Source organism: Pleuronectes platessa, chromosome 11 (genome assembly GCF_947347685.1).
Source record: "Pleuronectes platessa chromosome 11, fPlePla1.1, whole genome shotgun sequence".
NCBI classification, from domain to species: domain Eukaryota; kingdom Metazoa; phylum Chordata; class Actinopteri; order Pleuronectiformes; family Pleuronectidae; genus Pleuronectes; species Pleuronectes platessa.
The window spans coordinates 16,061,042-16,087,930 of NC_070636.1; the positions used below are offsets into that span (position 1 = coordinate 16,061,042).

General features: G+C 43.9%; 1 protein-coding gene across 6 annotated transcripts; it reads right to left on the reverse strand.

Annotated features, from left to right (window-relative positions):
* Positions 1-361: 361 nt before the first annotated feature.
* Positions 362-26,527, reverse strand: LOC128450821 (G patch domain-containing protein 2-like). Of its 6 annotated transcripts, XR_008340040.1 has the most exons (11): positions 26,466-26,527; positions 23,353-24,018; positions 17,169-17,230; positions 16,301-16,459; positions 15,917-15,996; positions 15,748-15,812; positions 15,605-15,644; positions 15,418-15,509; positions 10,533-10,621; positions 4,312-4,472; positions 3,807-3,882 (listed from the first exon to the last, which is right to left on the reverse strand). XR_008340040.1 is itself a non-coding variant. In XM_053434515.1 (10 exons), exons 2-9 carry the CDS (start codon positions 24,012-24,014, stop codon positions 10,575-10,577), a joined length of 1,203 nt encoding a protein of 400 aa, XP_053290490.1. In that variant the 5' UTR covers positions 24,015-24,018; positions 26,466-26,527; the 3' UTR covers positions 362-3,882; positions 10,533-10,574. The 6 variants fall into 6 exon arrangements, 4 of the variants coding, with proteins under 4 accessions (XP_053290490.1, XP_053290487.1, XP_053290491.1 ...); XM_053434515.1 differs by lacking the exon at positions 4,312-4,472 and having other exon boundaries at positions 362-3,882; positions 10,533-10,617; XM_053434512.1 differs by lacking the exon at positions 4,312-4,472 and having other exon boundaries at positions 362-3,882.
* Between the last annotated feature and the right edge of the window lie 362 nt (positions 26,528-26,889).

The window sequence follows — 26,889 nt, forward strand, 5'->3', positions numbered from 1 at the left end:
TGTTTTGGTCGGTCTATTATTTAAGTCAGAAAACTTTGTCAGACGTCATTATGCACCCTTTCTTCCAGTTTCCTGTCTATCCACAATGTAACACTGATGAAAATGTCAAAAAAAGGATCATTGAAATCCTAAGTTGACGTGAATAAGAAGGTCTAAATAAGTAAATTGTCCAGACTATTTAACCTTAACATCAAGCCAAACCTCTTCAGACTTGCTGGACTGTTTCTTGAAGACGTGTCACCTCTCCTCCAAGAGGCTTCCTTAGTTCTTCAGAACTTGAAGCATGTCCAGTTGCCTAAGTACATGTGTACAACTTCTGAAGATACCATGACCTGGATGACAGAAAATCACATTTACCAACTTTCATGATCAACAAAATTCATTTATTGCATTGACATTCAGTTTAGAACAGGATTCGCAGTTTTTCTTTACATAGTCAGAGGAATGCTTAACATCACCTGCTGTATGACATGAAGTCAAGGCTTCATCTAATCCCTCAAAGTCACGACACATCTTATCATATCAAAATACACAAACGACTTAAGTGCAATGTCTTAAAACAGCTTCTTATCCACAATAGTCCATAATCATACAGAGTTTATATAAGAGCAGAGTATCCACTTTGTACTGACACATATTTTGACATAACACTGAGAGACGGTCACATGAAAACAGAGCTACACTGCACGTCTGTCCGAATTTTACCACTGTAATGTCCCACCTAGTGACACCGTGCGTTCTACAGGAGGAGTAATCCTCTTTAGATCATTTGCAAAGCAATTAGGCATGCCTCCAATGCTATTAAATATACAGATAACAGCCTATGAGATAAGATGCTATTTGTAACACGTATCAAATGTGGATAGCTGCCTAAGAGCCCTGATATCAGGGAGATATATATTTAAATCCTTGTAAATGAAATTAAAAATAAGATAGTAAAAAAATGGAGATATATCTACTGTACTATCTATCATGAAACAGAATTTATGAATTTAATGACTTCAGACCTAAATCCTCAATTAATGGACCTATAATTACGCACCACATCATAAATACTACACACTATACACAGTGCAATCACTTTAAATGCATGGCTTCACGGATAATATAAACTCTAACATTCCATTGAACGAGGCAAATATATAAAGACTTTTAGCTGCCATGAAAACATGAGATAATGTCAGGTGTATTGATCACTGCCGCATTGACAGTCGCGGGAAAACCCCTAGACCGCACAAGGTTGGATTTCATAGTGAGGGAGCGCCCAGATCAGAGCGAGCCGCGTTTGGAAACCCGGAGTGAGTTGAACTCCGGTGACTCGCAACATGCGTTTGTCAGCAGGAACCAGAGAGCCTCTTTTGCATGTGTTTGTGTCATCACTGCACACGACATAGCAAGAACAAACGCCTCTGACAAGAAAGGAGCCCCCAAAAAAAGGAAAAAGGAGCAAACTCCCCGGTGACCTATGACCCGGGGCTCGGAGGGGCCGCCCTGCATGCATACAGAGGAGGTTCAAACAGAGTTTATGACTGCATTATCTCTCCTCCTCCTCATCACCTCTCCACCCATCAGTGGACACTGGGAGCCACCGCGCTGGAGCCGACAGACCGGGCATCACTCATTCACTCGCCTCCTAGGTGCCTTTGTCAGGTGATTGCTTGGCGGAAAAAGGAAAACAGATCAATACGTCTCCCATGGGCCTGACAGGTAATCTTTACCTGGGATGAAATATGAGTGGTACCAGCCTGCTGGATTCCTTAACTGTAACAGGGCAATTGACTGGCGGCACGGAAGCCATTTCCCCCCCCCCCCCCACTTCCTGGCCATTGGAAATTCATTGTGGGACACACGGCCTGGCTGAGATGTCATCATGGTGACTGCTAATTACAAGCGACGCGAGTGAGGTGTTTCCCCCTTTTCCCCACTAATGGAAATGTATCTGAAGTGATGCGCCTTCCTCCCCTGTCAATGCCCTGGCACCAAAACACAGACTGACGGATAAGGGGACTGCGAGGAGCTCCCCTTAAAACACCACGCAGTCAATACCTGTCAACCTTTTTCAGGGACATACGTCTTAAAAAAGGCATCAAAGTATTCATCAAACCTCCTTCCTTTCTAATTGGGGAGCTTAACCCGTGCTTCTCCTATTAATCAGGTGTTTATTCCTAGCGCTGGAGGGGCCCGGGCTGCTGCTGGACTCTGGGGGGTGCAGGGGGGGGTGCAGGGGGGGGAGCGTTCGCTGCTTCAACACTTTGACTGATTCCCGTGGCAGGATGTCTTCTGTGTGTGAGGCGTCCATTTAGACGAGTGTGCACACACAGCATTTATAAATGTCATCCCTGGCCAACATGATCACATAAAGCCTTCTCAGACGGATTATTGCAGACGTATAACTCACGTTAATTGGCAAATCTCATTCGAGGAAATGCGATTGTTCACTTAAACACGGCTTTGAAACGTCTGAGAAGACATCTGATAATTATGCAGCTCGTTTCACTAAGAAAGATATCTTGTAATCATTATAGAAAGTGCATGTACCTGCTCCTCCTGGCGTGAAGAAGATGTTAAATAGGCTTCATTATATTTTAAACAACCATGTTCACTCTGCTGTCGCTCGTCAGGTTGACATTTTACTGTAACGTCCCTTCTCAGGACACAGCATTAGAGATGACCTGGTCGTTTTTATTATGTTTTAGAATTGTTTACCTCCCATACTCACCTAGTCACTTGACTCCTGCATAAAGATGCATTTTCTGCAGAATGCCGCTTGTTTACCAGCTTGGCGAGAACTGCTGTGTTTGATCGCACTGTTTGCTGCCATTGATCTTTTAATGCATCTAATGCCAAGGGAGCCAGGGAAATGTAAACCCCAAGGGGAGGTGAAAATAGTGTGTACCACTCTCCTCTCATGTCTGCAAGGGCCCCTCCAACCCCTCTCTGCTGGCTCTCATCCACTCTGCACACAGCTCCGAAAAGGCAGCGATTCCACCGCCGCTGAAAAACCGCCTGTTCAAACAGACTTTGCAACTGGCCTTGAACTTAAATACGTTTGGGGGGGGGGGGGGGGGAGAGGGTTTGAATATGGAAGGTGAGCAGGAGAGAACAGAGGCGGCCCCTCCAAGGACCGCGACTACACTCCCTCTGTGTTGTGCTAATGAGCAGCTTTGTACAAACTGTAGCTTTTCAAATCCATGCTAATAGGAGGCCTGTACTTTGTGCGCCTCTCTACTGGCGGTCGCCTCTCTGAACCCCGGCAGCAGCGTGTGGTAGCCAAACATTCTGATGCTCTCCTGTCGCAGAGCTCGCCACGTGCTGCTTCACAGCCATTGTTGGATTCCCAAAAAGTACAGAAGAAGCCCCCCCCCCCAGCCTCACCTGACGATGCTCCCTGAGTTCCTGCTGAGAAACGCTGCACGACTAGAGTGGACAGAAATCGGTTGGATTGTGTGGTGGCACATGTTCTGGAGGCTGCGTTTGGAAACAGGAGCGGCTGACGGGTCTTGAGTCGAGCCAGGAGCCCCTTGAGGCTGCCGTCTTTCTCGAGGAGGTGACTTAACAAGGCTTGATTGCATTAACATTTGCCACGTGGGAAAAGACTGGATCTTGCAGTTACATGCTGATTTGAAGACTAATGATGTGCTTTGTATTTTTTTCTTCTTTTGTCATTAATTTGTGTAATGAGAGTAGTTGAAGCCGTTTCATTCTCAGGCACAACACATTTCCTCTTGTAAAGTTCTTTGACACTGGTGTCCAGCGTCCAGGTGTCTCCACGGTCCCCCTAGAGGACAGTCCGTGAATCGGCTGCACTCGTCTCTGGAGTCGAGGTGTTGCTGGCTCCCTGCTCCTCCTCTCTCTGGTGATCCTTATGAAATGAGTTGCTAGCTGCAGAGACAAAGACAACACATATCACATTCTGGACATGTAGCCCAACAGAAAAAAAAAGCAAAAGATACATAAATCTTATTTTCCTGTCAATGCAATGCCCCTCAAATCAAAATTAGATTTGGTCCATGAGTCATGGATCTCTCTGTGTTTTAGGTGTATTGGAATAAAACCTTAAGCAATCCTCTTCTAATGGGTTAAATATTAATGAGGTTTTGGTCAAGTGAGCCAAATCCAATTTGGCCCCATATAACTTGTGGACATGGTTATTAAAAGGCCAATCTGTGCTGCTCCTATGGCTTAACTCCCCCACTCTCTTCTCTCTGGTTATGGTGTAAGACGCTGTATGTTTTAACTCCACTCATCACACGTTCACATCTCACTGACTTCCTTCTTTCTTTAAAGATCCTCTTTTCTCTTCTCTCTCACCTTTAAAGCTTTTTCCTCAACACAAGTGAAGATATCTGAGGGAGAAACAGGGCCAATTTCCTCAGAAGAAAGAGAAACTCTAAAACAATTGCGCTCCCTAACATCCTTTCCTGCTTCTCCTACTTCGGGTTGATAAATAAATCAACCCCCCGCTGCCAGCCCTCCCAAAAAAAGAAAAAAAAGTTAGTGGCGGTCACACAAGACATTTTCGAGGCAGTCCCAGAGCAGAGGACAAGGGAACTAGAAGTGACATTGTGGCTCTGGGCTGTCTCAAAGGATTAGGCATTACAGCATTCACTGGCATGTGCTTTTGCTCGTTCCCATTATATCTGCTTGTGCCTCTTTCCAGATGACTTCTTCCCCGAACTGATCCGGCGGGCAAGATAATTGATTAATATTTCTTGAGGGAACGATGACTAACCGTTGCTGAGGTTCAACCCAAACACTCAGGTTAAACACAGTCAAAGGGCTCGATCAAAACTCGGAGGGTTTTCATATTGGAGAGTAACAAAGAAATGGCTGGAAACATTGAGTCTGGGAGTGTGTCAACACACACAGGGCAGAGCCTCTGTCATAGGCTCAGGTCAGAGGCAGGAGAAGCTCTGCATGCAGGTTTCTATAATGTGACTAAAACGAGAGAGAAAATTAAAAAAGAAGAATCATATTTTAAATCCTTAAACTTAAGTGAAGGCTGTAAACATTTTGGGAAATAAATCATGAAGAAAGTCACCTTATAATTGCTCATGGCTATATATTTGTACATATAAATACTGAAAAATGCTACATTACAAGTTAAAATCCTTCAAAATCAAGTATCAACCAAATGCTCTTCATATTTGCCTCATGCTGCCTGAAATTGTAAATACCTTTTCTGCTGTAACGTGGCCCCAAGGCTGATATAGATTATTAGGATTACAGCTATTACCAGAACCTGTATAAAGTTAGGCAGCTTGGTTGTGAGATGATTAATAAATGACATAAAAGAAAAAAATGGGTCATATGCCAAAAAGGGTGGGAACCACTGGTTTTATCATTAATAATATATTGCATTTTACTAGATTAACATTGACAAGTTGCTGGTAACTATATTACACTAGAATATATAGAAAGAGTACAGGAGTAAATGCACTAGTGTCCTCTGCTAACTCTGTGTAGGTAAATAATAGCATATACGGCTCATTCAATTGTTATTATCCTTGTATATTAATGTGTGTGAGAAAAATAAAAATGATGAATGTAAATAATAAACTGTTGATGAAATAACATCTATTAAAACACAGATACATTACGAGGGAGGACTGTGGCAGAATTACAGTACACGCATTTGTTGTGGGTGATAATGGGAGGTTGAATGGAACCATCTTACCATCTTAATAAGCTCTCATGTGATGCTCTCTGAAAACAATCATTACAGGCCTTCCTGGAGCAGCCCCCTTCCCCCTGTTTATTAATCAGCTAATTACACATTGACAGTAATGGGCCTGCTGATTCCCACACTTAAATGAACAGGGCTGAATAGCTCTTTAATGATTAGCCTTTGTGTTTCTCACTACTGCTCTCTCTCGCTCTTTCCTTTCACTTGCTTGCGCACACACACACATACACTCACACATGCACACAAACGCACTCAAACAGATACACGCACAAATGCACTCACACACACAGGACATTCAAAATCAGACCTCCCGGCGAGAAGGTTTGCACACCAGTGAGTTAAGCAGCACCTGACAGACTGGGCTGCTAGAAACAAATCTGTCTCCACACAGAGGAGACCAAACAGAAAACAATTAGAGTGAGTTAGAAAAGCAGCAGCTTTCTGGTTACACCACATCGACTTCCCAGAAGCCTCCAGCAATGGCGGAAAAAAAAAAAAACATGAAAGTTTGGTGGACCAGTGCAGGCAGGTGCAGGTGGAGACGGAGGAGATGTGGGGGGGGGGGGGGGGGGGGGGGGGGGGGGGGGGGGGGTTGAAGGACACGGGCAGGGTGCGGAGTGGAGCCGGAGAGGGCGAAATAGTGCGGTGGGCTGCATTTCTGTCAGCAGAAGTGATGGCTGAGTGGTAGCGTTATTTGTCTTGTGCTGCCACACGGCCCTCGCACCAACCTGGGCATTAATGAGAGGGGGGGCCGGACCGCCGGGCAGGAACACGGCAGGCCCCCCGACGCAGGTGATCTGTCACGCAGCCATCTTGCTCGGGCAAGGAGACACATGAAGACAAAGGGGTGAGGAGAGGCGGCGGGTCTGAGTGAGGGGCGGGCCAGCCTCCACATGGGCACCCTCGTGTGGCACTTAACCAGCACGGAGAGATAACGCACGTCTGGCAGGATTAATCAAACCACATTTAACCCAATTTATTTACTTTAAACTCTTTTTGAAATGTAGAACACTGAAGAAGTTCAAGTTTGGGTTTATTACCTTCATCCTTTTGTAGAGATAAAGATGAAGGGCATCAGCGGAGACAGTGAGGGAGGGGTAAAATCGCAATATTTAATTAGTCTGTGTGTGAGACCAGCCAAGGCTATTAAAATCCATCAGGATCTTCACAAGTACTGATTCATCTCTGCCTTAGAAATAATTCTCCCAAAATTGTAGAGCGCTTAGAATATATTCAATTTCGTGTGTGACAAAATCTAAAACTAGTGCAGTGCCAGTTCTAAACATTTCTATTTGGAACGAGCTGTTTAAATGCAGCCTCGATGTTTTTCATAAAATGAAACTAAATTCACTTCATTACTGACTGATTTAATTAACTGGTTATTTTTGTATATATTGCATGTCGACTTTTTCAGAGGTGTGTTAAGAAATCTAAATAATCTCCAGCTCTAATTTCACAATTTTTCAAAAATAAAAACGAAGTAATTCAGCTCAGTAAAAAGCGTTTGGCAGACAAATTGCTGAAGAGGAAGTGATTCTATGCGTGTAGTTGTCACGATGAAGATCAGCACCTGGGAATGTCTGTCAGTCTGATGTGGTGAAATGGAAAATATGAAAATTATCAAAATGATGTAACGGGACAGATATTAGTGCTAACATGGCGCTTTTAACCTGCGGGCTGTAAGTTGTCGGCCACTACTGTAATTTATCAGATGACGTAGAAGAAGACATGTTCAACTCAGACTGCCTATTACTATGGATGCACCGATGTAGCGGCCGAACATCGGTAGCGGCCGATATTCGCCTCGTTTACTGATATCGGCGTATCGGTAATATACTTGACCTTCATCGATATCATTGGCCGATGTTCATATTTGTGGTAAAACCGCTGGGCACGTGCCGCGGCTGGAGGAGCAGTCGCCCCGTCGCCCTCGTCTCCACGCCGCCGGAGGCTCGGTATGTGGCACACCTCAATTCAATGAAGCGTGGGTAAACGGCGGGAGTAACTGTTGGCACTCAAAACAGGTCAATCTGAGGAGGGCTGTGTTAGACAGGGTGAAAAGGTGCTGTTTTAAATGATCCTTGTGGTATTTTGACCAAAATATGTTACAGACATTTCATTAAGACCCCAAGGAACCATATCAACTTGCGGTAAAATTGGCATAATATGTCTCTGTTAAATAAAGTTTAGTTAAATCAAAGATTGTTTCATAAATCTGATTCAGTTTGTGCTCATTAAAAGATGAGAGTGATAAAGGGCTGAACAAATTTAAAATAGTGCTTTTTAAATAATGATTTAATTATTTTCCTGGCACAAAAGGGTGAATGAATAACAACGAAAACAAAATAAACAAATATCGGCTATCGGCCAGATTGTTGTTTCAAATATCGGTATCGGCCAAGAATTTCCATATCGGTGCATCCCTACCTATTACTGATTTGCCTGTTTAATATTGAGGGTACCACCAGTCCAAATCACACCAAATGCAACACTGCACTTCCTCGAAGTGCAGTGTTGAACTGATGAACAGTTCACAAGTGATATGTGGAAAACAAATAAAAAAAAAAAATGTAATTGCAAACTATGGTAAAAGCCAAGCCAAATAATATGAATGTTTATTATTTATAACATAAAAAAGAGAGTTGGGATGGTTTGTTCTATATCAAGTGAAGATGTGTTGGATTGAGTTGGATTTCTGGATTGATGGTGCTGAGAAAACTAGAAGATGGCCAATTTAAGGCTGAGAAATGGAGTGGTCATCTAATCCAAACAGAAACCTGACTTGATAAGTTGGGGTGTGTGTTTTTTTTCACAGCCAGCTCCAGCACCGCTGGGGAAGTGCTAAAAGGGTAAAGAAGGAAGACAAAGCAACAGCTGGGTACCGGTGGAGTAATTCCCCCGGGAGCCCTGGAGGACACCTCGATACGCAGACCATTTTCACTCCTGATTACAGAGTTTCAAATCAACCACTAACACATACAACAATCCACTTCCTGTGGCCAACTCAAACAAAGACTCGGCTGTCGTGTTCGCTGAGAGCAACAACAGGCGACATCTCACAATGCAAACAAGATGTTTACCGAGGAACAACTCCGCTCGACAAAGTGTTGATTCAGATTTTGTCTCATTTATGTCACACGTGGCAACATTTATGTCAGGATGGCGACGAACCAAAATTTGTACACAGAGAGTGTGAAAGCTTGTCAGGGTGAATGTGCATCTCCTGGCGGCGGGGAGATTACCGAGGAGAGACACGGTGCAGCCGCCTGCCAAGGTAAAGATTTATATAGAGCAGTTGCAGCTGCAGAAACTGACATTGGACGACATGGAACGCATGATAAATCACAGTGGACAGGGGGAACTAGACTCAAGAAGCAGGAAAACACTCTGTTGTGTTGCTGGGGGGGGGGGGGGGGGGGGGGCATCAGGGTCTAGTTTTCCAACTGTATCCCGTTAAAAAATATTAAATTACACGTTACTTATCATTATTTTATTCGTAGTTTGCAAATAAATAAAAAAAAACATGAATAACTGATTTCTATTTTGGAAAACAATCGATTAGGGTTTCAAAAACATGCATTTCCCCTTGTGCTTCCTTTACAACAGACAGTGGATCTGTTAACTGTCGACCAGCTGAGGGATGCCCCACGTTCCGCATGTTGAATATGAAGGGTCCTCAAGGGTCAGGGGTGAATCCTTTTTTACTTTTATGGGAAGTGGTTCAGCGCTGGGGAGGTGAAGGACAGAACTGTGGGCTGTTCCATCACTCAGTGCAATAAATGGATGCAATCTGTATCCAAGTAAAGCATTGGCTGTTTTTAAATTCCACCTCTTTTATCCAAATGAATGATGGACCCCGGTACGGCCCGCTGTGTGGCAATATTAATATACATCAGAGGCCTGCACCCCTCACTAAATCAAGAAACCACCGGCATTTGTTATTTAAATGACAAACAGCAGCGGCAGGAGTGAAAGCACGGAGAAAGGGGACGCAGAAGAAGAGGTGGACAAACCAATTCAGATTTCAATCCAGCAAAGACACGAGGCCTCGAGCCATCAGTCTAATGAAATAAGGCAGCTCCACTGGTCCAAACAAAACCCATCGGCTGCTGCTGGATGCCACCTCCAACAGGGGGAACTCCACAACACACTTCTCCTTCTGACTGCACACTTCCTCTGAAGCACCCCACATATTTTACATTGGCTAAATTTGATGGAATTAGACACAATGTATGAGAGTAAGTATGAGAAGTCTAAGAGCTTAAAGCTGTGCTCACCCTGGGAACATGCTCAATAACAATCACAACATGCGGATGTTAAGTGTTTACATGTCCTTAGTTTAGTGTGGTGGCATGCTAACATTTTCACTAAAGCACTCAGCACCCAGGAACAGCTGAGGATGAAAGGAAGAAACATTTCAGAAAAGTCGTTGTTTGACCCGATGGTCAAAAAGTCAGTGGATCACCATGGTCATAAGAATTCATTGACTGGACTAAAGTGCAGATACCTGACCTGAGGCCATCGGGTTGGTTTGGATACAAAACACTGAATGCCTGTCGGGTTCGGGTCGGGCTACCTTCATCTTGTTCTCGTGTTCAGACAAAATATTTCAGCCACACTCTAATCTGGACGCCAAAAGTGAATGCACACAAATTCATGATCATCTACTTAAATAATGTGGAGATATTTCAGCTGGAACCAAAGTTGGGTACCAACATCCTCAGAGCCTTTGCACCTGCAGTGACTGAACATGCAAGAGGCTGGAGTGAAACCCTGCCGCTCTTTCTTTTGAGATGCGTCCCATTTCAAATCTGCAGGTTTCATCAGTGTGTGCGGAGGGTGTCACCTGATGTTGCGATGGGTGAAGCTCCTGTTTCCCTCCTCCTCCTCATGAAGTCTCCTGAGCGTGACAATCCTGAGGTGAGGTTAGTCTGCCTGCAGAGGGGGAGGAAGGGACACACACACACACACACACACACACACACACACACACACACACACACACACACACACACACACACACACACACACACACACACACACACACACACACAGCAAATGTTACACACAGATATGATGAAGTAGCTCCCTCCCACCAAAATTACATGTAAAAATGTGTAATTTCGCAGGAGGTCAATAAATGCAAGCACAGCACATTTGTAAACACCGTTAGCCTCGGTGCTGTGGCCTCTTTTTGGCCACATCTTAATTTTTCTTCATTAATCCCTGTTTTCAACAAGGAGCGGAGGGGCTGGGGGTGCATGGGGCTGAGTCACTGCAGAGTTCACGTAAACAAATTACACCTGCTCTGCGCCTCCTGTGTCATACTTCAAGAGCCTTGAGATAGGAACCCCCCACCACCACCCCCCCACAGAGCCAGCTTACTGCAAGATGTAAAGGTGTAAAGTTAAGGTCAAGGTCCGATACATCGGTGGGGGGGGGGGGGGGGGGGGGGGGGGGTACGTTTGTGCATGGGAGGAATGATTTGTGTGTGTGTGTGTGTGTGTATGTGTATGTGTGTGTCTGTGTGAAGGAGCCATAGAAACAGACCCAAAAATGCATTTATTCTGCTTGTTATAATCAACTACACAGCCTATCAGAGAGGATTTAAGGACTTTGTCACACTGTTTGAAAATGCGACTAAACAAAACCTGTAAAAGTTCAAATCATGGCAGATTGCAGAACAACAGAGAAGCCCACAGGAGACAGCTCCTTGTTAACCAGCACGGCTCATCTCAGGCTGCGGGCTACATAAAGCTCACCAGCCCTAACCGGCACATGCTACAATAAGACCCTGTCAGGGCAGCCTTTTAACAGGCAGCATGTTCCCTGACCTCAACACCCATAAATCACAGGACGGGTGTGCAGGCGCGGGGTGTCGAGAGCTGTCGAGTGCAGGCCACGCTTTGAGCGAAGTCTCTATGTTGTATAATCAATAGATATAAAAATAAATGGCCTGACCGTTATTCTCTCGCTGCTACCCCTCTCTAATAAAATCCCAGTAATGCATATTTCATTTACTTTTATACTTATTGATTAGCTGTACTGCAGTTAGTAAATCACGTGCCTATCGATCCCTCAATCGTACCTCTGTCGGATAGCACATAACCAGCCATTTGCGCCCCTGATAAAAAGCTCAGGCATTGAACTCCCCACAGTAAATCTTTGCAAACTAACTTTTTAATTCCAAAATCGATCCGCGTTTAAACGTCGCATTATTTCACAAGGCACGCCGGCGGTATTAAAAGTAATACACTGATGCATTTGGTCTTAATGTGTGGAGGTCCATCCCTCCGTCTCGCCCCTCATTACACGGCGGCCGAGGCACTCCCGGGGCCCCTGGCAGCCTGGAGGGAGGCGAGGGCCCTCCCCGTGCCGCCGAAAGCTCATGGGGGGCCACCGGGAGCCCACGAGACGCTCGGCACAATGTTAATCAAACATGAGAATACCATCAGCTGGATCATTAACCAAGACAAAACAGCACCATTCATCTCAGAGCAGACCCTAAAGGATTTTAATAAGCATGTTACATGGCTCGGTGTAAAACTGAAAGAAGCGGTGAAAAAAAGGCACAACACCTTTTATTATTATTTAACATCTGTTACTTCATCAGCTTTCACAGAGTGACAGATGTCGGCCTGTCGTTTTTCTCCCTACATTTACAGAAAGTGTGATGAGAAAACAAAGATTGACTTCGAGGCAATGAGCAATGAAAAAACAAGTAATGTGTACTGAAGACGGTGAGAAACAACAACTAAATTCGAACAAAGACACAAGGACACAGGGAAAAAAAAAGAGTCCTCCAGATAGATTTTTTTCAGGTCATATGAGACACTTAAATGCAGCGCGGTCCCTATAGGGGACCAAGTAAAACGGCACTGACACAGGGTCAATTGTAATTTTGGCGCCCACATCCAAAAGCAAATATATCAATTAAATATAATAAATCAAAAGGGGAGTGAGGAGCTGCGGTTACAAAATGGCCATCTATTTTCATTAGGGTACATGGTGCTTCAGGTGTGAGGAGGATCTCAAGATTAATAGAGGTATTCAAATGAATCAGAAAGGATTAGGGTCTCCAGGGAACATAATCGATGGCTCCAAATCAATAATCAATAGGCCACTCACACCAATATACCAACTGCTGACACCGAGATCTCACAATTAAAATGAAAACTGGGAAGGGAGTGGCGTAAGACTATGATTTATCTCCCAGCACAAGTGTCATTTAGAAATAAATAAGTCAATAGATAAAAGCTGCTGCCGCCCGGTGCAGGTTGGAGGCAGTTATGCATTTTAACGTGGCCGCCGTACCCGGAGCATTACGGCCAAATCCCACAAAGCATTGCTCCCCCTGCACGCGCCAATACCGGGATAAACAGCATGCAACCTCACACAGCCTTTATCACTTAACATCAAATCTCTGATTGTTGCCGTCAAGCCGCGCCAAACGGGAGATGACAGTTTTTATTAATACAGTATCATTTCAACCTGGCCGCGGTGCAAGATTAATGTTTACACTCGGCCCCACCAGAGAAAACACTTTGCTCTCAAGGGTGTTTGGAAACAAAGAAAAGTCAGATGTATGGGGAGCTCAGCACGAGAAATCGATCACACGGGCGAGATGTTGAAAAGAAATGAAAATGTAGTGAAGTGAAATCAAGAGTGGACATTCAAAAGTTTGTTTTCGGAGCAGGCGTGAGCAGCTGCAGCGTTTTCTCATTGTCATGCATAGTGACGTTTTCTAATTGTCTGGTGTTGTGTTTGTGTACGGGCGCAATTTGGAGGAAGTTGAAAGGACGTAAATGTGCGTGGAGCCGGGTCGTAAGGACGGAGCAGCCGTCTCACTGGAGAGTGGATTTGAGCAGCTTTGGGAGATGGATTCAGCTCGTGCCTTCCAACGGGACACATCAGAAGCCCCTCTCGTCAATCCCCCCTCTCTCCCTCATTCATTTGGGAGTATGATTTATACTTTTTGAAGTGAAGGGTCTTGAATCCCACTATAAAGGAATTAAGAGGTCTCCCCTGAGTCCGCCATTCAAATGAGAGCATGGCAGGGATATGAGGGCTTTTTAATAGAGAGAAATTAGTATTCACAATGCCTCAAACTGGAATCTGAAGGAACCTTTCAGGTGGAGAAGAAAGGGCCAGTTTAGAAAAAGAAAGCCTAAGAAGTCGGGGGCTTTTCATAGCAGTCGTGTTTTTGCCCCTCATCAAGGAGTGCTGGAGCGCTCTGTGAAATAACCCCAGAGAGCAAGAGTGTGTGTGTGTGTGTGAAACAAAATTAAGAATGCACCATAAATAGGCAGAGTGGAAACAATACAATGAGGAGACCCACAGTCTCGAGGCCAAGGGGGCTGCTCGGCTCCTCTATAGTCCCCCCAAAGTCCCCCATCCAGATCCAACGGTCGCAGGGATGACTGGGAGCGATGTGATGCTTTGACAAACATCTTTTGGATAAATCCCCCTTTTTAAAAAATAAAAAAAAATGTTTCTGTGCAGTCCCAGAAATGCCGAGATTTGAATCTGCATTACAACTACGACTTCAACACACAGTATTTCTCTTTTTGGGAACAGTGACCTTGAAAACTATTGACTTGAAATCATGCTGCATCCAACTGTAGCCGTCTGCTGTCACTTCAGCTCAGACTTCGGGCCAGGATTCACAACAACACTAACAACGGGCTCCTATACGGACCAATGGGCTTCTGTACTGATGACATGGGTGAAAAAATGACACATCATTTCTGTTTGCTCACAACATTGTAAAATACAATTGATTTTTATATATGCTCAATCGCTTCCAAATAAATGTACTAGTTTATTTAATTTATCCTATTGTGGTTTTATATAATAAGGTCTAACAGGGATTTAAACCTCTTTTGGGTCAGTGACATCAGTACGTTGAAAAACACACTCTGTTTGTGGATGGCTTTTTGGCAGGTAAAGCAAAAAACATATTTAAACAGTGCCTATAATATATATAAAATATATTGCATATTTTTTTCATTTGGATCGATAACAAAGCTTTATGGTCACTTCTGTGTTGTGTAACTTTTAACTCCAAAGAGTTACCACTTCACATAACGGTTTAATGTGTTCAACAAAAGGTTTGCCTATGTTTACATGCATGTGTGTGTATATATGTATATTAATAAATATATATGTGGGGAAAAAGGTTTATTCAGCAATTATTATCATATTTATTTATATAGAACAATTGGAGGAAGGGGGAAGTAAATCCAATGTCAACACATACGGTTAGGATGAATGTGGACATTTATCGTTTGTGTTCCTCTGTGTGTATAATACACCACAGCAAATAACCGGCATCAAGTATGCATGTATTAAATATTAAATAGCTCTCTAGTGTATTTGCAACAGAAATATTTTAGCGGTAAATCATGCACTGAATTCACAAATTTACACAAACACAACTTACAACAAACGTGTGTGTGTGTGTGTGTGTGTGTGTGTGTGTGTGTGTGTGTTAGTGTGTGTGTGTGTGTGTGTGTTCCCTTCTGATACACCTTTAATAGAGGAGCTGATTTTGGAGCCCTCTTGTCTGGGAGGCCTAATTTTAACATAGATTATTTTCCTAAACAGTGACCTAAGCTGTGTTTGATTTAAGTGACTGAGCCACAGACCTTATCCATATATTGAGCTTTGATTGTACGACCGGTGTTTCCAATAGGCCCTTGAGAGGCTTTATTTAACGTGGCATCAACTACCTGTTTGTGCAGATTGAGGAGGAACATCTGAGGTGGGAGCTCTCTGACATCATGTCAATAGGACACACGGGTAATGGGCACAAAGGATTCAACTGGAAATTGAAAGTATCAATAACATTTAGATTTGGAAGTCAGAGTAAATCAGTCAGAAAGAAAACAAGGCTTGTAAGAAGATATTGGAACATACCTGACTTCGGTCTCGTTTTCCAACAGGTGGAAGCCAAAAGCTGACAGGAAACATTAGAATGAGTTTAATGATTGGACAGAAAACAATAATGAAAAACAGATGATATTTTATTCATAAAGATTTTGTAAAAGAGTAAGTCTTACTCTCTCTGGTAGGGTCTTGGGGAGAAATGTCTCAGCCTCTCTACAAACACTGGCATCCTGTTGCCCTGTTCAACACATAGGAAACAGACACAGTGAGAGACATTAACATTAAATGTATTTTTTTTTTTTTTAAATCTTCTTGAGTGAAAAGATGCAAGTTTGCTTTAACCTTGCTGGGAATCCTCCGCCTGTCCTTCCTGATGCAGCAGGCAGCAGAGGCAGGCAGCTGTTTAAGACCTGAACGATACCCTGCAAAAATACATTTATATTCCTGTTAAGCAAAATGATCAGAAGATAACAGACATAAAAAAATAAAATAATAGGAAAATAGAGAAGGCAAGGCACACGTCATTAATAATAATAAAATAAATTAAGGTCTATTTGCCCCTGTGGACAGTGGGAAAGGCCAGTGCTAGTCAGACCCAACCAGGTCAGAGAGGTTCACAGCATTAAAGCAATATCTAATTTACAGTCAACTTTGGAGTAGAGTACAAACAGTTGTCTTTCCAGGACTGATGTTTTGGGTCCAAAAGACAAAAGGATCCAGCGTTACCTCTCCGGGAAGGCCGTGCCGGTTGCAGGAAGGTCGCTGGTGGGAGGTTATCCTCGAGGGAAAGCTTGTTATCGGAGTCCCAGCTGGGCAACAAGCTGGGAACGCCAGTCCCAGCTCCGCACTCCCCCTCGAAGATCCAGTCACTCTGCTCGTCATCGCCTACACGCAAGGGGAGAGCAGAAGATGCGGCATGAGCGAAGCTGTCACCGCGGCAACCATCATATTTTTTACCAAACGTACACCAGAGTTTCCGAATTGAAAAATGGTGCTGTAGTGCCACTCCTAACCCACTCGAAGCTCCAATTAGGTCTGCAGGGCCACCAAACACACACCCATTCACCTCCGTAGTGCCACACTGCAGCCTTCGTTAAAATGCTGGAGTCCAAATCCCCACCGCGGTAAAACGGCGGAGGCAAAAACGACGAAGTGGGATCTCTTTTAACCACAGCCGGCTCTTCTCAGACCTGTCAGTCAGCAAAGCGCACACAGGAACCATGCCTCTCACAGTCAAGGTGTAGTGACAACTGTTAAATCAGAGGCCGCCTGGCCCCGCCACGGCTAATGAGATTAGCAAAGGCTTCAGCGCTCATTAACACGACATGACAACGTCTTATTAGAGGCGCCTGGGTGCCCAGTACCCGGCCCATTGTATCCAAAACCTCCCTCTCTAGCCCCAGCATTCCCTCAGAGTCGAGGAGGGTATTGTCCATATCTGAGGACGTCTCATCTTTTCTTTAGTCGATAAAGGAAAGAAAGAAAGTCTGTGAGATCCCAGTACTCAAGATGCAATTAGCCGTTTGACTTACTGGTTTTAATTACAGTGATGAAGTAGCTTCAGTGTGCGTTTGAAAGTGATTATTTTCAATACCTTGTCTTCCTTCATCATTGGTGAAGAGGCCGGGGTCACTGCTGCATGTACTGCTGGTTTCCCTGCAAAGAAGAAGAACAGACAAACGTCACATGTGAACGAGCGCAGTCGACCTCTTCCTTTAATATCGATGACATTTGACGACGGAGGACTCTGTTTAGATTTGTCCTCTCAAACCTGATGGGCTCTTTAGGTCGGACAATGTTACAGCATCTGAAAGGGGAACAATGTAAATCGGAAATTTACATGCCTCTCTGATGTCAATATTTAACGTGTAGCATTCAATAATGGAAATAATGAAGAAGTCCGGAGCTAGAGGTCGACATAAATGGGAATGACACAAAAAGACAGAGCGTGCTGTGTTCTCCCTCGCTGCGATAGCAAACACAAAGGCATGAGGAGAGACTCTGATCGAAGCCACTGAGTGACATGCACAATCTAATTGAATATCCTCCGCTGTCAGCTCCAATCTAATCTGGCCTGCGTCGTGGAGGATGACAGGAGAGCGAAACACATTCCCCTGCCCGCCCCTCCCTCTGGGTGTGCCCCACACGCAGAGCGACCCACAGACGTGCTGCTTCCGCACAACAACTGGCCAACATCTGCTGTGTGGGCTGCCACCTCTTATTGCCTAGCCTGCTCCATCGCCGCTCCGCTCGACGCCCCCAGGCAACCCCACAGTTACACTCCCCTCCACACCCTCTGTGCCCCCTCCGCTCACCCAGACCAGCCTGGGTTTCTCTGCCTTTCTCACACCTCAGCCACCTTGGACTGGATCCTCCAGACACTCCAAGGTCACGGAGGGGGGGTCAGGGAGGGATGGGAGTGATGAGGGTGGAGGGACGAGAGCTCGAAAAAGGATTTCTGCTGAACATGTAGCAAGTTATCACTCTGCCGTCACTGCTTACTTTATAGAAACATAACAAATGTATTTAAATGCTAATAAATATTTTTCTATTTCCTAAGGCACTTTTCTAAATGCCATTTATACTTACAGGTCATATCCACACAATGTGGTTCTTCATTAGTGAAGTGATTCATACAGCACCCATAAAAACTCATGAATGGGTCTTAATCCTCACGTGAAAAAAGTACCCAGCTAAAGACCTGTAGGTGGAATATCAGAAGATCTGCCTGTCGCCTGCTTTAAAATGAGGAATGTGAAGCATATTGTTAAATCAGTCTTCAGTATGAGTCTCATAAATAACAAATTACTTAATACATCTTTCTCCACATTATCATAATTATGAGGACTTTGAAAGGATTTTTGTATAATCTGAGTTTGACTTGGAGGAAATAGTAGATTTTTTTTTTTTCCGATGTGGCTCTACTCGTAATTTATTCCTGTTGGGTTAACATTTGATAAAAACTACAATACCTGGCTCTTTAGGGAGATTACTGACCCTTTTTATAATGTATATATTTTTTTAAGAAAATGTGGATTTACCAACATCTCTGTAAACGTGGCAGTTAGGGTAACAGATAGCAGATAACAGTTAAATCATAAATTTGCGACCGATTTGTCCTGTGCAGAAACAGCTGGGTTTGCAGCAGAGAGTGGCTGTGGTCATAAAGTCACAAAGTATTGACAGATGTACAACACATTGACGATTTTGGTTGATGGCTTGATTTGTAGACAATCACACAACTATACAATTAGACCACTGCTGCATGAAGCTGAGTGCCATTCCACTTTTTCCTGCAAGAGATGGAGCAATTAGCCTCCTGTTAATTATCGCTGACCTTGCTCAAAGGAGAAAGCTGCAGGGTCAGATATGCGCTGATACGGTGCTTTGCCATATTGCAGCGGCCTGTCAGTTATGGCGGGATCAGAAAAAACGTCCGTCCAGCCTGTGCGTCTTCCCGGGCCAGATGGTCCTGCATCATCTCCCCTCACAACCACGAGAAGCAGATGTTAGAGGGAGCGGGCCTCTCCGGGGAATCTGGGAGATGTCTGGGCTCGCCGAGAGACCCTGGACTGTCCCTCCACCCCCTCCACCCCCGTAGAACCCCCCTCAGCCCTCTCCCCAGACTGACTCCCCAAGGCCTCTCCACTGCCGTACCCAACCTCTGGACACGCTGGCTGGCATCTGGAGCACGCAGCAGCGCTCCAGCATCAGCAGAGGCCTCAGCCATTGGAACGACAATAGGAAGCAAACTTCCCTCTGATGATTAACTGCCAGCAGCATGGCGTCTTCCGCCATTTTCCAGGTATAAAAAATGGCTCTCCCTCTTATCGGAGGGACTCTGTGCAAAGTTTGAAAAAGAATCACAGGTATAAACAATTAATTAGAGACACCCATTAAGTATTTATCTGTATTAAAGGCGTAATGTGATGTCGCTTGGAGCTGCACAGGGCCGATGCGAAACCGTTTCCATTAAGTACCGCCTAATTAATGCTGTGAATAATTGAGACCCCCATTTTTCATGGGGACCAAAAGAAACACGTCTTCTTTCTTCAGCATTGACCTTTGACAAGAAAAGTTGACAAACATTTTGGGGGTGAAACTTTGTCTCCGTCTCACACGGAGAAAAGAACCAAGGCATATCACTGCAGTGTGTGACGAGAGCTCAATTACAGGAAGCAGTCCGCACAAAATATCAGTTTCCCGGACGAAAAGTCAGATATTCTATTTTGGATTAGGCGCCATTAAACAAATAAGTCTTAACTAGTCATTATAGTGTGTGTCTATGGTGAAACAAAAGCAAGGGCAAAGACAAAAACTGCATTCCAGTGTTTTAGAGCCGAACTTAACTCTGCACATGACCCGATTGTCTCCACACAAGCCAAGGAGGTGAAGCTAAACACAGTATCCAGATGAGCACTAATCATTAGGATATAATCCTCAGCTCCTGAGAGAGGCAGACCAGTTTGCACAGAGATTACAGGCTAGCTGCCATTTATTGAGCCTGGGCTCATTCTGCAGAGGAATAAAGAAGAGGCAGAGACGAAGGGGGGCAAAGCTCCGATAACAATGGATCTGTGGGCTCTTCAAACAAGCTGCCCCAACCCAAATCCATGCTCTCTTCCATGGGTGTCTGATTATAAGGTTATCCCACTCTCCCTGAGCTGCAGTAATTGGATTAGTCTCAGAGATTTATGAAAATTAACTTCAGCAAATGCCGCACTGCTTTCCTAAAAAAGAAAAAAAGAAACTACTTGTACAGTTTTCAAAATATAAATGACGGCGTGATGAAGCGGAGGGTAAGAGAAGCGAATGCAGCAGCTTTGTTTTTCCTGGTGGGAGCACTGGAGTCACCATCGGCAGGATAGACGTCGCACACAGCTGGAGACGGGAGGCTGAGCCGGGACAGCGTCTATCCACAGGTGAGGCCTGCTTGCCGGGCCAGCCTGGGCGTCAGGTGGCCTCACTGCCAGCAGGCCGGGCCAAGTCTAATCAAGGATGTGGAGCCCAACTGGAGCTGCCAACATCTGCTCCGATTGCACTTGGGTGGCTGAAGGCTCCGCTCCGCTCAGTATGCACATAGGGGGGAGTGACCTTGAGGAGAGGCATGTTTTCAGGGAACAGACACTCCATGTGAAAAAGGTTAATGGAATGAATGGAGACCAGAGAAATCGGAGTGCTTCAAAAGGACATTTCAACAATGGCGTGTGTGTCTGACATGAAATGGGCCGTATACGCTGTGTGTATAAATACTGCTGTTGTACGACTGTCAACCCCTCATCACTGCTGCCATTTGTTCATTTCCTTTGCCTCCGCCAGGGCTTAGCCATTAGATTGTCGAGGCCTCAGTGCGGTGTGGCAGTCTACTGAGCAGCAATCAAGAGCGCCGGCGTTGTGTAAGTGAGAAATGATTGACAGCGTGCCGCGGTGTTCCCATTTATTTCTTCTCCGGAGCTGTTTTCTGTCAGAACGGCTATTGATTTTTCCATAAAGTAAGAAAACAAGTACCGTTTAGGGGCTAGGGAGGTCAGCACAAATGAAACCAGAAGATGTAAAGCCTTCTGTCTGTCCCATTACTGGTTACCTCAAATGTCTTCTTCTCACATTTTTTATACGATCAACAGATAATCAGATCAGCGAGGAGATTTACTGTGCAGGAGCAGGACAGGGCTTCAGGAGTGGGAACTCCGATGCTTGAAAAAATTATAGCTTGAGCAACTCTATAACATAAATGATTATATATCTACTCATGCTCATTAATGTGATGCATTTAATGGCAACAACACTATTTTTATATTGTGAAATATAAATACTGCTTAATATTATCGTCATTAAAATGGGAACAACGGAACAACCAAAAAAAGAAATCTTGGTTCTCTCCTCTTTTGTTTTTCCCACCATAGGAATGTTGTAGGATCATTTTACCTTGAAGAACTCAATCATCTAAGTCCCAGTTTACTGTATAGCGCACTTCTTTTTCTATACACCATTTTGTCCAAATTCTGAGTGTAAAATTATTGAACTGAATAATGCCCTCAAATATTTTGCACAATGGAAGAAAAAAGTCACAAAAGGTAAAAATGCTGCACGATGAGTCCTGCATTCATATCTAGACCTAAGTAACTTCAGGTATTTGCATCAAAATGTACTTAAAGTATTCAAAGTAAAAGCACCTATTAGGCAACATAACACATTCCACAGTGTTGTTATAGTATTATATCACTGGATGATCATTAATGAGGCATTAAGCTGCATTGTATATATTCTAAAGTTGTACCTGTTTGACGTGGAGAAATGTTATATGCTTATATACTTCATATAATGAAGGGTAGTTTATAACGTTGAGATCTTTTCTGATTGGCTGTAACACGTGCTGTATGAAAACTAACTAATTGACTACAACAGTTTTTTAATCTATTGGGGGAAGAAAAATATCATATTTTATTTAATCTACTTTAAGTATTATGTAGACTTAATTATAAAATGCTTAAGGACAATTGACTCATCCCCCCTAAGACCCCCAAATGATAAGCGGTATAGATCATCGACAAGTACCTTGAATTTGAAATGAGAGTATCAAGATTTGGAAGGATCCATCGGCAGAAATTGAATATAATATGTTTCCATTACAGACACTAAGAATTGTTGTGTTTTCATTATCTTCAAAAGAATGTGTCACATATCAGGGGCAGCTTCTCTTCCACAGAGTCCAACATGTTGCACCTCCATGTCCCTGCACAGTATTGAATGACCAAACCAAATGATGTAATGTCAGACAGCTGCTATATTCAGTCCCAGAATGCAATGTGTGATTTGACAGTGATGGTGCATAATGAGTTTTCCTTTGCATCTAAAATATATCTGTGCTCACTAAGTCTCTAGTATAAAGGAAGTACAGTGAGTACTCTAAAGTGACAGTAGTTACTGGTCAGAATGTATTTGGTCCTGTGTTTCCACACCACACTGTAATAACCACTGCACTGTGATAATATAATGTGCTCTCTGCTGCCAGTTACAGCCACATTTAGTTTGGCTAAATAAAATGGACACGGGAGGTTGCACTCTGGGACACTGGGACAGGCTCAGCTTTAATTACCCAGCCCAGGACAGGAATGCATTTCAAAGCAAATCAATACCACATCAAGTCACTTATTTATTTGTGACAATATTTCTCGAAAGGAAATAATGAGCTGGCAGATGCCCGGAGGCATAACTATCAAAGATCCCTCCCTGGTGATCATACCAGCTATAGGAGATGAGGATGAGGAGACTCTATCATTCATTTTTAATGTCAACTCAATACTTTAAAGTGGAGTGGCATGATTGTGATACATTTTTTTGGTTAAGTTGAGGACACGCTGAATATTGACAACTGGCTCGATGAAGGGAGGCAGCATAGATCATCTTAAATGTCGCCGTGTTTAATTGCTTCTGTCTGATGGTAGTTATGCCCATGACTTTTATGTTATGGGTTTAAGTGCCTTGGTAACTTTCCATTCAAAGGGTAAAAAAGGGCTTTCGGGGGTTTGAGCTCCTTTTTTCACTATGGTTTTAATCTTGACTCATTAAACACTGACAGGGTTAACATTTGGCTTGTTGCAGAACTGTAAGTTAAATGAAAGGTACTGAAAACTGGAAATGCTGAATTTTCCTAAAAAGGGGAACTCGCGTTTCTTCCCAAATGGAAGCCAGATGGGGACCTGCCTCTACATCATTGTTATGAATGAAAGGGTGAGGTTCAACTCTGAAGGAAAATCTAAACAAGAACAATCTATTACCCCTCAGACATGTGTTCGTCTGCACCATCTCCGTGTTCCTTGACTATCTTCCTCTTCCAGCAATCTTTCCCCATCAGCCTGGCTCCCTCGGCATGTCGGTCCGCTCCCATCCAACCACCAGACCTCTTCTTCGATCCTGACAGCTGCTGCATCCTGGACGACCTGTACCTCCGTTTCCCGTCCACACCAGAAACGTTCAACTTCTGCCGCAGCCTGACCGTGACGCCTGGGGTCACACGCTTGACCTTCCTGCGCCTCCTGAGCGGCCGTGCCGTACTGTTCTCAGTGAAGGAGTCGGACTCGGGCCAGGAGGGCTGCCTCGTCCTGGCCGGGCCTCTCATGATGGAGTGCCACTGGTTGGTCGAAGTCAGGTCGTCAGAGTCGCTGCAGTTGGCCACAGACGCAGCGATGGCTGAGGAAGAGTTCTGCCTGTACTGTTTCGCCTCATCCAAGCTGGACTCCGAGGCCTCCATCCAGCAACGTCGGTGCTGCGTCGGATAGAGCGCAGACTCGCGGCAGCGCTTGCGGACTCTGCGGCGGCGGATCTGACGGCGCTGCTGCAGCGGACTGAGGACCATTTCCTCCCACAGCTCCCCGAGTTTACTCTGCTCCGAGGACTGCTCCAGTGCAGACACCAGGTCCTGCACGAGCTCATCCATCATAGTGCTGAAGAGGAGACAGTGGAAAGTTCAGAGGTGACAAAGACTCAAAACTGTGGAAGATGGTTCATTAAAATAAACTGCAATAGATATAAGAAGGGACGATAGGTCCTCTGGTCTGCTTGATATAAAACAGTGTTACAAATTATGAATGCTAATTTATAGATCTGCAGGAATTCCATCACTGCATTGATGAATCACCTTGATCATTCAGGCTGTTAATTACCTGGATTTGCCAAAAGGTGATATTTCCATGTAGTTATTTTATCAATATAGTTTCTCATTTGAGATTCCAGCAAAAATATAGTATATATTGACATTGTAATATAAAATGACATTGCATGATATCCCTATTGTCAAGAGCTATTGTCCCTCCATGAACCATTTTGGTTTTATGGTTCTGAAGTTCCCGAGCAAAAAATATACCCTAGCAAAGCCATAACATCCCTTTACATATCTATTACCTCTGCTACAGAGGTGCTGATGTTTTGGTTGTTTGTTGGTTTGTATGTTTGTGAGCCAATTCTGTAAAAACTACAGGACAGATTACCACGAAATGTGGTTAGAGGGCGTGGTATCTGTGAGCCAAGAACCCATTCAGATTTGGTGCTTTCTTTAAATTTGTGATAGGGCACTTTTCAACATTTCCCCTTTATTTTTCAGAGTCATGATATTTGTGATGTCATGTGTGATATTTATGAGTTAGTGCAATTTGGTGCAGATCCAAATAAAAACCAGTAATAATAATCTAGTGAATTTAAATGAGGTTTCAAAAGGGACTGTTGGGCCTTGGTGGAGGTATGCACTCTACTGAGTCCCCTTCCAGTTTAGTTAGTTTTCTATTTAATAGGGACAGTGTGCAGCTCAAATACAAACGTCAACATGTCTCGCACTGTACCAGTTAATAGCCACAACAACATATGCATCTGTTTCCCCTTGTTAGAACAAAGAACCATCACAATAACAAGCAGTGCAGAGTAGAAACAACACAGAAAATTGCGCAAGAAAAAACACACGAGCTATGCAATGCAACACTACACACAATAGCACATGTGCTTGTCAAATAAAAGCAAGTAATCCATTCCATTTGATGGAACAATAAAGTCAGTGAGTGCAGAGCTGAGCAGCTTCTAAGAGACTTTCTGAGTTGGGTTTGAAAGTGCTGATGGAGCTGCAGCCCCTCACATCGTCCGACAGGCTGTTCCATTGATTTGTGACTGTTACAGAGAAAGCTGTGAAATGGTTTGGTATCTCAAACAGAGGATGCAGGATCTAAGAGAATTTCCTGAAAACTGTTTGGTCGGGGTTATAACAGAAGAGGGAGGATCGTAAACACTGACAATACAATGTCAAGTGAAGTCAGATTTATTCATATAGCCCGTAAAACTAACAGGAGTTTAGTCAAAGCGCTTTACAAACACGGGGGAAAGACAAAAACATTTCAAGTGTTGATAAAAAGAAAGTAAAAAAATCATCCCTTTTTCTTTTGCCACTACCTTTTATCTATGTTGCATTACGATAACTGTTGTCTTTGATTTTAGATTTTTTATTATATCATGTGCTGACTTGGATTTTAAATGAAATTGTATCATCTGACTTGTTGTTCTTTTTGTGAAGCTCTCTGTAACGGCTGGTTTGAAACATGCTAAACCCATAATGTATTAATAGGTATTATTAGTGGTTTAAAAACAGTGCATGGGAAAGATGCAATAAGACTAACAATATAACAATAAATTCGATTTTTTTCAAAACAGAGACATTGAATAGACCATGAAACAGAATCAGGCTGAATTAAAAAGCAAGATTAAAGGTTTGACTAAATAAGATTTTTAAATTTTGTATTTAATTGAATTTTTATTTTAATTGATGGCAGGGAAGGACCTGATGTGATCTTGACATTACTGAACACATTCCCTGTCTGAGAATATCTGGTCCTCTTCTCTTTGAACAGGTGAATTGTAGTCACATGTACACCAGTGGAAATATGTGAAGGCAGATCATGGTCAGCTGTCTGTGCAGCATCTGTTACATTTGGCCATGACATAGGAAACACCACAGCTACATTAGCTCTATGCTCATCTGAGTATTCGGATAGGACAAAGCTGGTTTCACTTTAGGCAGCATCATAAAACACTGGGCTGTTTGTTGTCACTGTGTAAAATGGATTCACATCAGCGCTCATAGCATCTTTATTAGCGGCTAAGCTAACAGCAGGGAGGCTACAGAGCATCAGATGCTAAACAATAGCAGAGGCTGGTGTTTGTCCATGCTCAGTGCAGACTGTTACATAACAACTCACACGTGAGCTCGGCACAAGGACACACATCAACACACACACACAGCTCTGCTGTGTACAGCCAGCTACACGCTGTGTTTTTTACGTGAAGATGTTGCGATGCAGCGATCATAACGTTGAACGGGGACAGTAAGAAACCACAGAGTCCGTGAACTCACCAGTCGAAGCTTGTCTTGTTTTGGTTTCAGCTGCACAGCTGGGACACCGCACTTCCGCCCTGTGGCTCAGCCAATCAGCAGGCTCCGTCTCGCTGTGACGCGTCTGCAACAACAGCAGCATAGTCACAGCTACAGACCCAGACTGTCAGTGTCAGGCGACAGACTCAGTGCTACCGACTGTCATTGTCAGTCCTACAGACTGTCAGTAATCCAGAGTCTCAGTGTCAATGTTACAGACTGTCAGTAATACAGACTGCTAGTGTTACAGATTGTGAGGGTTACAGACTGTCAGTAATACAGACTGCTAGTGTTACAGATTGTGAGGGTTACAGACTGTAAGTGTCAGTGTTACAGATTGTGAGGGTTACAGACTTTCAGTGTCAGTAATACAGACTGTGAGGGTCACAGACTGTGAGGGTCACAG